Below are 13,065 nucleotides of genomic sequence, written 5' to 3' on the forward strand. Positions count from 1 at the left end.
TATTGCTAACGATAGTCTTGATCCTGGATATTTGTTTTTGGTTTTCTGTGGGGAAGAGTGAAGCCAGATGGCTTCTGCTCTGCCATTTGATGATGCCACTGTCCTTACTTATTTATTTTTTAACATATTGAAAATATTTTGCTGGCTTATGGCTGTTGAGAAGTCAGTAGACTCTTGCTGTAGTCTGTTTTTTCCTTCCGCTTCTTTTATAGTCTCCTCTTTGTCTTTAGCTGTTTTGCAGCTTCCATTGTGGTGTTTTTATGTGTGGAATTCTTTTTATTTATTCCATGTAAGAGTTATTAGCTTTCTTGAGTCTGATTTTCTGCCCTAATTTTGAGGTCTGTATGGCTGCAGTTGGAAGGAGGTGGTGAACAAGAATTTCTCCAAGGTTTCTGGGGGCCCCATAGCTGCAAGGTCAGAACAGAAATGAAGGCAGTGTCCACTACTGACTCACCTTGGGAGCCCTCATGACTTTAATAATGGTGGAGACTAGTGAATTTTATTGAAACCAGATGAGATTATTTTGTTACTAAGAACAGGTGTTCCAAAGTGGTAGTTAGAATAAGAATCAACTGGCATTTGTTGACTGTAAGATTCTTAGTGCAGTATTCATCTTTATTTCCTAAATCCATACATGCTTAATAGAAGTATATTGGGTGAATGAGATACATATTACACTGAAGCATATGTGGCTTATACTGCTAAATCATAAGTTCACCGTATTTCTGAAGATCCCATTTGTATTTTGTTTAAAATTATTTTAGGCTGGGCGCAGTGGCTCACCACTGTAATCCCAGCACTTTGGGAGGCTGAGGGTAGGTGGAGTGTTTGAGCACAGGAGTTTGAGACTAGCCTGGGCAACATAGTGAGACCCTGTCTCTACAGAAAATTAAAAAATTAGCTGGGTGTGATGGTGTACACCTGTGGTCCCAGCTACTTGAGGGGCTTAGGTAGGAGGATCGCTTGAGCCTGGGAAGTCAAGGCTGCAGTGAGCTGTGGTCATGCCACTGCACTCCAGCCCATGTGACAGAGCAAAACCCTGTCTCAAAACAATTATTTTAATGAGTTTCTTTTTTATATCTTAATCTTTATGTGTGGGCTAAACACATACTTTATATGTGTTTAAAAAGTGTGTGTTTAGCCCATGTTCATTTTCCCACATATATGATATCTTTTTTGTTCTGGGTTGATAGTAACTTAGTCATATATTCCTTCTTTCTTCCGTTCTTAGATTCCTTTGGCTGTTTGGGTTTAAACTGTATCATAGGTCTGTTTGCATCTGTTTCTCCCACTCCCCTTTGTATTTACTTATTTATGCCTTAAAAAGTTGACCTCATGTTTTAGGGCAGCTTTTGGTTCACAGCAAAATTGAGCAGAAGCTACAGACTTCTCATATATCCTCTCCCCCGACACATGCATAGCCTTCCCCATTATTAACATCCCCTATCAGAGTGGTACATTTGTTCCAACTGATGAACCTGCATTAACACATCATTACCACCCAAAGTCTATCGTTTACATTAGGAGTCACTCTTGGTGTTATAAATTTTCATGGGTTTGGACAAACGTATAATGACATGTATCCACCATACACCACAGAGTATTTTAATTGTCTTAAAAATCCTTTGTGCTCTGCCTATTCATCCCTCCTCCCCACTATACCCTGGCAACCACTGATCTTTTTATTTAAAGTCTCCGTAGTTTTGCCTTTTCCACAGCGTCATATGGTTAGAAGCATACGTTATGTAGCCTTTTCACACTGCTTTTACTTAGTATGCATTTACATTTCCTCCATGTCTTTGCATGGCTTGATAGCTCACTTCTTTTTAGTGCTGAAGAATATTCCATTGTCTGAATGTGCTACCTAAAGGACATCATGGTTGTTCCCAAGTTTTGCCAGTTATGAGTAAACCTGCTGTAAATGTTGTGGTACAGATTTTTGTGTAGACATAAGTTTTCAGCTCCTTTAGATAAATACCATAGACTGTGATTGCTGGAACATATGATAAGAGTATATTTAGTTTTGTAATAAACTGCTAACCAGCCTTCCAGAGTGGCTGTACCATTTTACATTCCCACCAGCAGCAGATGAGAGTTCCTTTTGCTCTGTATTTTTGTCAGCATTTGGTGTTGTCAGTGTTCTGGATTTTGGTCATTCTAATAGGTGTGTAGTGGTATCTCATTTTTGTTTTTATTTGTGTTTCCTTGATGACATCAGGTGTGGAGTATCTTGTCCCATGCTTATTTGCCATCTGTATATCTTCTTTGGTGAGGTGTCTCTTAAGGTCTTTAGTGTTTTTTTTGGTTTGTTTGTTTTTTTTGAGGCAGGGTCTCACTCGTTCATCCAGGCTTGAGTGCAGTGGCACGATCTCTGCTCCCTGCAACCTCTGTCTCCCGGACTCAAGTGATCCATCTCAACCTCTCACCTAAAACTCCCACCTCAACCTCCCGAGTAGCTGGGACTACAGGCACGCACCACCGTGCCCAGCTAATTTTTGTACTTTTAGTAGAGACAGGGTTTCATCATGTTGCCCAGGCTGGTCTTGAACTCCTGGGCTCTAGCAGTCCGCCTGCCTCAGCCTTCCAAAGTGCTGGTATTACAGGCTTGAGCTACTGTGCCCAGCCTGGTGCATTTTTAATTGTTTGTTTTCTTATTATTGAGTTTAAAGAGTTACCTTTTTTTGGATAATAACCCTTTATTGGATACATCTTTACCAGGTATTTTCTTATAGTCTGTGGCTTCTTTTTAGTCTCTTGACTGTGTCTTCTGCAGAACAGAAAATTTTAATTTTAATGAAATCCAGCTTTATCAGTTCTTTTTTTTAATCTATTGTGCCTTTGGTGCTGAATCTAAAAAGTCATTGCCAAAATCCCTGGTCATCTAGATTTTCTTCTGTGTTATTTTCTAGCACATACCACTTCTCCTAGTTTAGACTTTTTTTTTTTTGGTATGTGGATATCCAGTTGTTCCAGTACCGTTTGTTGGAAAGACTTCTATCTCCATCAAGATAAGTTGATTGTATTTAAGTGGATCTGTTTCTGGACTCCCTATTTTGTTCCATTGAACTGTTTGTGTATTCTTTTGCCCATAATACATTGTCATGATTTCTCTTTTTATTTTTAAATAAAATGTGTAATCCTTATATTTAGTTTGACTTTTCAGAGAATTTCTTGCTTTTATGGTGTTAGAATTCTTACTTTTATTCTGAGAATTATGATGAGAAGATCAGTTATGAATTTTTCCCAAGCCTGAGATTAAACTGTGAAGGATAAAACCATACAAATTATTGGTCACAGAAATAAATGAATAAAAACTGAATAAGAATTCTAGTCTTGTTAGGAGTAATGTATTATAGTAAACAGTGATGCCACGGCACTGTTTTCCATCACTTCTGTATGTAAAGATCTAGAAGTGGCTTTTTCTTTTTCATTTTTTCTTTGAGACTGAGTCTCACTCTGTTGCCCAGGCTGGAGTGCAGTGGCGCCATCTTAGTTCACTGCAACCTCCGCCTCCTGGGTTCCAGTGATTCTCCTGCCTCAGCCTCCCAAGTAGCGGGGATTAAAGGCACCCGCCACCATGCCCAGCTAATTTTTTATATTTTTAGTAGAGATGGGGTTTCACTGTGTTGGCCAGGTTGGTCTCGAACTCCTGACCTCAGACAATCCACCTGCCTTGCCCTCCCAAAGTGCTGGGATTACAGGCGTGAGCCACCACACCCAGCCTAGAAGTGGCTTTTTAAAAGGAACATACTACGATACATTAGTGGCAGATTTGATTTTATATACAGTGGTCTGAATTATGGCCAAAATTTCTTTCTTTGGGATTATGGATACCAATATTATAGGTAAATAGATATTATTCTACATTTGGAAGGCTTTTATCTTTACAAACTGCTTCGGTATGTATTTTCTATTTAATCTTTACACAAACTCCATTTTACAGCTGCAACTGGAGATCTGAAAGTTTGTCAGTTATCTAGGTTGTAGAGCATAATCTTGAACCTAGGTCTCCTGAGTTTGTAGGTATCTCACTTTATCATAGCTCTGCCATGTAACATGACTACAGGAAGTTTAATGGAGGCATTTAAGGTTGGATTTTGGGCTGGGCGTGGTGGCTTATGCCTGCAATCTGAGCATTTTGAGGGGCTGAGGCAGGAGGATTGCTTGAACCCAGGAGTTCGAGACCAACCTCAGCAACATAGTGAGACCCTGTCTCTATTAAAGAAAAAAGAAAGAAAAAAAGATTGGATTTTGAAAAAGGATAGGCTCTACCAAAAAGTGGAAAAATTGTAAGAAGGGTGAAAGGTAGGTTGAAAGGCTGAGAGGTGAGAGCAAGACAGATGTGTGGGTTAAGGACAGAAGTGATGTCACAAAAAAATGCCCTTTGTTTATGTATAGATGGGATTATTTGTGTTTGCTGAGGATGTTTTGATATCAGGAGGGGTAACTGCAATTACGTTGTCTATAACTCTCCTGTCTTGGCTTTGCCATTGTTTTTGTTTCTATAGATGTTTTTCACATAATAACTTCATACCTTCAACTGTACTTGAATTATTTAATATCATACCCGAGTGCATATTCTAAGATTCCTTTTCCTGTGTTATGAAATTAATATGTGCCCATTGCAGAAACTTAGAAACTTTCCACCTTAAATAGTGGAATTTTAAATGTTAAATAAATTAAATATATTCAATATGTTAAATATTTAATTAAATAAATAATTTTAAATAATGGCTTTTAATAATTTGGGTTATCTTTCAGTTTGTTTTTGGAATGTATGTATATTTCTAAAGTTTAAAAATAATTGAGTCATAGTGTATGATAGTTTTATTTCCCTAGAAGCTAGTTTAATTTTATTCTGAAAAATATTTATGTTTTGTGATTGTGGTAGGCTTATATAGTGAATATATGCTATTAAAAGTTTATAGTTGTTGGCTGGGTGTGGTGGCTCACGCCTGTAATCCCAGCACTTTGGGATGCCAAGGCGTGCAGATCACTTGAGGTTAGGAGTTCGAGACCAGCCTGGCCAACATGGCGAAACCCCATCTCCACTAAAAATACAAAAATTAGCCAAGTGCGATGGCGTGTGCCTGTAATCCCATTTACTTGGTGGCTGAGGCAGGAGAATTGCTTCAACCCGGGAGGTGGAGGTTGCAGTAAGCTGAGATCGTGCCACTGCACTCCAGCCTGGGCCACAGAGCAAGACTTTGTCTCAAAAAAAGAAAAAAAAGTTTATGGTTATTTTAACCTGTATGATTACAAGTCAGCATCCTGAGTACCTTTAGGGGTGCTATACAAAGACTGGAAGGGAACACAGAAGGATTCTGTGGTGCCGTTTCACAAGTATCTTCATTTTATTACATTAATATTCTACTTTAATAAAATTTAATAGTTACTAAAATAATACGTTTAAGTTGATAAGATTAAATTGAATTATTGGAAAAAGAAATGTGGAGACATTTTAGGTGACTTTTTTTCAGTTGTAATTTTAAATGATATATAAATAGTTCATTTTGTTAAAAGTTCAGTTACTTAGGAAATATTATATAATGTCTCTAAGCTCCAGCTACTTGGAGTAACATTTTTTTTTTTTCCAAGATGTAATCTCACTCTGCCACCCAGCCTGGAACCTCCACCTCCCGGGTTCAAGCGATTCTTCTACCTCAGTCTCCCAAGTAGCTGGGATTACAGGCATGCACCACCACATCCGGCTAATTTTTGTATTTTTAGTAGAGACGGGGTTTTGTCACATTGACCAGGCTTGTCTTGAACTCCTGACCTCGGGTGATCCGCCCACTTTGGCTTCCCAAAGTGCTGGGATTATAGACGTGAGCCACCGCGCCTGGCCTGGAGTAACATTTTATAGCTAGACAGCAGCCTATGACAGGATTTCAAGGACTTTAACATCAGAAAGTAAGAGTAGCAAACCAATCAGAAGTGTGGGAACACTGTAATCTAATTCAGAAGTTAAGTTATATGTGAACAGATAAGGAGTTTATCTCGTTTATTCACCCCTGTATCCCTAATCTTTTTCTTGTACTCAGACTGTGTATTTGTTGAGTCAATGAATTCCTGTTTGCTGTACTTTCGTATGCTTGGAGTGTTATCACTTGAAAAAAAAAAAACAAAAAACACTTTGTCAGTGTTATAGGTGAAAGTAATGTCTTTTAATTTGTATATTATTAATGAGTGAAGTTTAAAAATGTTTATTAGCACATGAATTTAATTTTTTGAAAATTTATTTAAGTAGTCTAGACCTGTGCTATTCAGTATGGTAGCCACTAGTTTTATGTGACTGTTCAACACTTAAAGTGAAACTAGTTTCAAATTGAGATGTGTCATAAATGTAAAATATATGTTAGATTTTGAAATCTTATGAAAAAATGTAAAATATCTCATCATTTAAAAATATCAGTTCCATGTTGAAATTATAATGTGTTGGACCCATTGGGTTAAGCAAAATATATCATTAAAATTAATAAAATTGTTTACCAATTCAGATTTAGATTACTGTCTAGATCTGGACAGTGCTTATATAGACAGTAATCTAATCACTACATGATTAGGACCTGGGTTATGGTAGTGTTTATAGAAAGGAAAGTAAGGAGTGATTTTTAAGAGATTATGCAGTATGCATGTATACTATATAATCTCTACTATATTCCAGGATATTTCACAGTTCTTGTATACTTCCATCATGGTTTTGTAATCAGTTGTAAGCTTTTTGAGGGCAAAGGTTTATGTCACTATTTGTATATCCTTCTCTGTATTTTGTCTTTTGCTGGGTGCATAGGAAGTCATTTGAACAAAGAAGAATTTAATAGGCTATCAAGTATTTTGTTTGAAGTTTTAGAATGCAAATGAATGATCCCTAGAGTTATTATGCCCTTTATTTAAATATCACAGTATCATCAAGTAGTCAGATTGAGTCATACTATTTTTAAAAGGAGCCAAGGGTAAGGGAACCAACATCTAGTCTTATGTATGCCAGGCTCTACGTAGTCATTTTATATATTTTTTCATTTAGTCCTTATAGTAACCATAATGATGAAGGTATCAATTACCATTTACAGATTAGGAAACTGAGATCAAGTAATTTTTCTGTTATGCTGCTAATCCATAGATGCTCAATTTCAACATTGGCACTTTTCCATCGTAGCTTTTGCTTCACCTAAAGTTAGTTATTTTAAGTGATTTGAAATAAATTTAATATTTTGGTTGACACGAAGTGAAGAATACTTAGAATAAAATGTATAATGATACATTTTGACAATATGTATTTCATATTCAATAAAAAGGGAAATTTAGAAATATTCCCCAAAACCTGAGAGGAAAAAGAAAAGGCATTATTTGTTCCTCATTCTGATTTTCTTTGTGTATTGTAATTCCAGAAATTTACCTATAGTTTGTGCAGATAAATAAAGTTGTAATTTTTTCATTTTAAATATTTCCTTTGTTTTGTCTTCCAGATAAAATCAAAGACAAAATTAAAGAGAGAGACAAAGAAAAAGAGAGAGAAAAAAAGAAACATAAAGTAATGAATGAGATCAAGAAAGAGAATGGAGAAGTAAAGATTTTGCTGAAAAGTAAGTTTTATTCAGTGATTTTAGTTCTACTTTATTATACTGTTCAGTATCTGTATTGGCTAAGTGAATAAAATAAGAAATGTTATTTGGTGCTGAATTTTGCGGAGAATGAACAATGATGAGGAAATGAAAAGTAAATGTAACAATGGAGAGTTCTAATCTGTATGGTAACATGTCTTATAGTATATTTAGTGAGCCATTAAAAAGTTAAAAGGTTAAACTTCGTTAAACTTAATTTCTTAAATTATTTTAAAGTAAGTTAATTCTATGTTTGCATTACTAGTCTTACTCATATTTAGATAATCTAAAAGGAAGAAATTAAGAAAAATTGCCGAAGCAAGTTTTAGTATGATAGGGATGGTGAAGTAAGTGATCTTCTTAAAAATATTTGACTGTCATCACCATACCATAGTCTAGCATTTAGAGGGAACATTTTACTCTGAGCTAAATCAGAAGCGGTATGTTTCTTGTATGTTTAAGAATATCCTTGTTTTATTCTTTTTTTTCTCTGTTACAGTTGCATTCATTTGCTGTTTATATATGAGGGTGGGGTGGAGAGAAGAATTTGGGGGGTAGGTGGTTGGGTAATAAGTATACTGCAAATCCTATCAATAAGTCTGAACTTGTAAAGAGAGAATTTGTGGTAGAATAGACGTAAGCATAGTCTTAAATTCACTCAGATGTCAAGGTAAGAAGAATCCGTGGCATTCGGTTGCTAGACAACTAGCGAATTCACTAGCTAGCAAATTTACTAGTGCTATCATGTTGATAGTTGACGATGAGAACATGTTGACCTTGATTAACTTCATATTGAATTTAATTGTTGATAAGGCTTTATATTTGCTTGGGGGGGAAAGACCACAGCACTGCATATGTAGCAAAATAACTGGTAGTTTATATTATCTAAGATAAAGAGTATTAGATTCTGTATTTTCATTGCATTCTTTGTCATGTTTTCAGATATTCGTTTTCTATTATCTACATGTCAGAACTTCATTTTCTACGATGTTCTTTCAACCTTGAAGAAATACGTCAGAGCTTAAGTTGATGGCTGCTTATTAGTTAATGCTCATGATCCTTTTGTTCTGTTTCTTTTGCCAGCATATTCTATCTGTGTTGTCTAATTAGATTGTAAGCCTTTGAGGCAGGAATTGAATATAACCACACTAGTTATTTATAGCAGCTAGTGATGAATGCTTGAAAAGTCTGCTTACGGCCGGGTTCGGTCGCTCATGCCTGTAATCCCAGCAATTTGGGAGGCCGAGGCGGGTGGATCACTTGAGGTCAGGAGTTTGAGACCAGCCTGGCCGACGTGGTGAAACCTCGTCTCTACTAAAAATGAAAAATTAGTGGGGCATGATGGTGGACATCTGTAATCCCAGCTACTGGGGAGGCTGAGGCATGAGAATTGCCTGAACCCGGGAGACAAGAGGTTGCAGTGAGCTGAGATCACCCCACTGTACTCCAGCCTGGGCAGTAGAGTGAGATTCAGTCTCAAAAAAAAAAAAAAAAAGAAAAGAAAAAGTCAAGTCTACTTAACTTTACCCTTGGTTTAGCCCAATAGCCATTTTTTTTCTGATTTAATCAAATAGTTGTTTTCTTATTCATTTGAAAATATCATGCTGTGAATTCTATTACTTGAGAAGGAATCTGTTTTAGAAATACTTTATAAAAGCCTCATATGTTCTTGATTGAATACTGGATTCCTAACATAATGTGAATTATGTGAATCCAGAGATTACACATGAAAATAAAATTTAAAGCAGCCTAAAAATTGAGATTTTTAAAAAAACGAAATATACAATATTAACTTTGAAGTAGACAAAAATTTAGGTGATATTTGGAACCAAGTTAAACTGAAACTAGTGATGATTAAGGTAAAAGAATGAGATAGATGTGGAAATTAATTTGTGACTTCTGGGATGTCCATGGAAAAATTTAGGGAAAATGTATTCACAGTGGAGGTAAGTAATAATTTAATTACTGCCTTACAGTGTTACCAAGATTAAATGAGGGAAAGTATGAGGAAAGTGCCAAGTATAGAATCTGGCTCACAGGTACTTACTACTGAGTAGTAAATAGTTATGAAATCTTTCTTGTAAGTATGTATGAGAGATTAACTTTGTGATTAAAAAGCAACAGAATTGGCCAGGCACAGTGGCTGAAGCCTGTAATCCCAGCATTTTGGGAGGCCGAGGCAGGTGGATCACCTGAGGTCAAGAGTTCAAGACCAGCCTGGCCAACTTGGTGAAACCCTATCTCTACTAAAAAATACAAAAAATTACGGTGGGTGCCTGTAATCCCAGCAACTCGGGAGGCTGAGGCATGTGAATTGCTTGAACCCAGGAGGCGGAGGTTGCGGTGAGCCGAGATGGTGCCACTGCACTCCAGCCTGGGCAACAGAGAGAGACTCCATCTCAAAAAAACAAAAAACAAAAAAAACAATAAAACCAAACTATCTCCTCTCCTCAGTGTGTAGTACATAGATAATTAAGTGAATAAACACATGATTCATTGGGAAAACAGTGCTTGTCGCATTGAAAGCACTGAGTGTTATCTGTTGTTACTATCTACGAGAAAGAATTTGCTTAGTATGTGGGGCCATTTCCCAAGTGAGCCTGTGGTGGTGGTAGGGAAAGGCATCTTTTGTTGTTGGTGACTTGGAACAACAAATCATTTACTTTGCTGAGGGAAAATATACTTTCATTTACTACTGTGTGCCGCTTTTTTCCTTGTGGCCTCCAACTTTTATTCTATCCTTGTAATTTTTTTCTTCTGTTAATGATAATGTTGCAAGCTGTGGTATACACAGGTGTTGATGGATGATGGCATTTGAAAATCTAAAATAGATGTCAAGTATGTCACACCAATTCATTTCCTCCAGGTTTTTCTTAAAAATTGTGTCAAGTAGGCTGGGCGCAGTGTCTCACGCCTGTAATCCCAGCACTTTGGGAGGCCAAGGCAGGTGGGCCACTTGAAGCTAGGAGTTTGAGACCAGCTTGGCCAACCTGGTGAAACCCCATCTCTACTAAAAATAGAAAAATTAGCCGGGCGTGGTGGCGCTCGTCTGTAATCCCAGCTACTCGTGAGGCTGAGGCATGAGAATTGCTTGAACCCAGGAGGCAAAGGCTGCAGCCGAGATTGTGCCACTGCACTCCAGCCTGGGTGACAGAGCAAGACTTGGTCTCAGAAAAAAAAAAAAAAATTGTGTCTTTTTTTTTTTTTGAGAGGAGTCTTGCTCTGTCATCCAGGCTGGAATGCAGTGGTACGATCTCGGCTCACTGCAAACTCTGCCTCCTGGGTTCAAGCAGTTTTCCTGCCCCAGCCTCCTGAGTAGCTGGGATTACAGCCGCACGCCGCCATGCCTAGGGCTAATTTTTTGTATTTTAGTAGAGACAGGGTTTCACCATGTTGCCCAGGCTGATGGCGAACTCCTGAGGTCAGGCAGCCTGCCTGACCCGGCCTCCCAAAGTGCTGGGATTATAGGCGTGAGCCACTGCGTCCGGCCTGTCAAGTTTTTTCTGACTGGAAATACACACAAAATTATATATATGATAAAAAGTGTTTTATTAATGCGAAAACCTTATAAAAGTTTATTTGCTAAGAAAGTTGGATTATTTGCTCTTTTCAAAATAGTTTAAAGGAACAAATAAGTTTGAAACAAAGCTTATTTAGTGGGTCTTATTTTATACTAAAGTTCACCAACTGCTTTTTCTGATTGTATGCATTATGTTCCAGGCATTTTTATGTTGTTTATTAATGATAAAGTGTGAGAACATGTGTTAGGATTATAGTATTTTTTAGAGTAAATGTTTGTCATTATAGCATTTTAAATAAGTTTGCTGGTGAGCAGTTAGAATGAGGGTTGAAAGAAGCCAGTGTCCAAGGTGATTGGTAGTGTACTAAAGGTCACAGGTAGGTAAATCATGGCTGGAAGAGTGACAACACTGCAGTGCAAAAAAAGCAGATTCGAATCCCAGAGGCCAAAAGTTGAGAATAACTAAACTAATTAGTACTTTTTTCCTATATGTAATAATAGGATGGGGGAGAGAGAAAGATAGATATAAATTTTATAAGTTTTTCTGAATTTTGTTTTTCACTTTATTAATACAAAAAGTATACGAAAATTAGTGGTAGAATTAACTCAATGAATTTGTGATCTTAAAAGTTTTTTTTAATTTTTCTTTTCATAATTAGCCATTAACAACACATGCTGTCTTTGTTTCTGTGTGCTCTTCTTTCTGCCTCTGTGAGTGTCTCTCTCTGGCTCTAAGTATACCTGCATCTCTGTTTCTGATTCCCTCACTCCCAGTCTGGCACACTCTCTCTGGCTCTGACTCTATACACGTGTGTATCTGTGGTACTTTGTGTGTGTGGTCTGCTTTGTGCATTTGTATGTGGCTTTGGGGAGGGTCTCCCATCAACATTTTTCTTTTCTTTTCTTTTTTTTTTTTTTTGAGACGGAGTTTCACTGTGATACCCAGTCTGGAGTGCGATGGCACAGTCTGGGCTCACTGTAACCTCTGTTTCCCGGGTTCAAGCGATTCTCCTGCCTCAGCCTACCGAGTAGCTGGAACTACAGGCGTGCGCCACCACGCCTGGCTAATTTTTGTATTTGTAGTAGAGATGGGGTTTTACCATGTTGGCCAGGCTGGTCTCGAACTCCTGACCTCAAGCAGTCCACCCGCCTCAGCCTCCCAAAGTGCTGGGATTACAGGCATGAGCCACTGCACCTGGCCACCATTTTACTTCTCATCTTACACTTTCGAAGGGGCAGATTAGTTGGATAGCAGTTCTGTTCTTTCTGTTATAGGTACCTGTCAGGATCCTTTATTGGATTCTGTTACAGAATTACAGATTTAGGCCAGACGTGATGGCTCACGCCTGTAATCCCAGCATTTTGGGAGGCCGAGACGGGTGGATCATGAGGTCAGGAGATCGAGACCATCCTGGTTAACATGGTGAAACCCTGTCTCTACTAAAAATACAAAAAAAATTAGCTGGGCGTGGTGGCAGGCACCTGTAGTCCCAGCTACTCGGGAGGCTGAGGCAGGAGAATGGTGTGAACCCGGGAGGTGGAGCTTGCAGTGAGCCAAGATCGTGCCACTGCACTCCAACCTGAGTGACAGAGCAAGACTCGGTCTCAAAAAAAAAAAAAAAAAGAAAAAAAAAGAATTATAGATTTAATGTGGACTTTAAATACTCTTTAGTGTAGGAGAAGCAAATTGGTATTTAAAATGGCCTTTTTCCTTATTTTAAAATTTTCTGCATACATATCTACTGCATTTCATATGTAGAGATAGGAAATGAGTGAGAGATTACATAAAGCTCTTAATCTATCTAGTGAATGCTAGTACCCCAGTTTGGTTTCACGTAAAGAATGCATTTTGCCTGTGTCCACTGGGATTCCTAAGGCTACTCCCAGGGCCTGTGATTTGCTGAAAGGATTCACAGGACTCAGCATATAGTTGTACTTATG

At 37.8% G+C, this 13,065-nt stretch overlaps 1 protein-coding gene across 1 annotated transcript in view; it reads left to right on the plus strand.

The window, feature by feature from the left end:
• Positions 1 to 13,065, plus strand: part of RSBN1L (round spermatid basic protein 1 like) — a 96,987-nt gene that overhangs the window by 42,971 nt on the left and 40,951 nt on the right. Inside the window, exon 2 of the mRNA XM_003805267.6 lies at positions 7,470 to 7,586. Coding sequence (XP_003805315.1) covers positions 7,470 to 7,586 — 117 coding nt within the window. The remainder of the gene's footprint in view (positions 1 to 7,469; positions 7,587 to 13,065) is intronic.

This window comes from Pan paniscus, chromosome 6 (genome assembly GCF_029289425.2).
Source record: "Pan paniscus chromosome 6, NHGRI_mPanPan1-v2.0_pri, whole genome shotgun sequence".
Taxonomy (NCBI): Eukaryota; Metazoa; Chordata; class Mammalia; order Primates; family Hominidae; genus Pan; species Pan paniscus.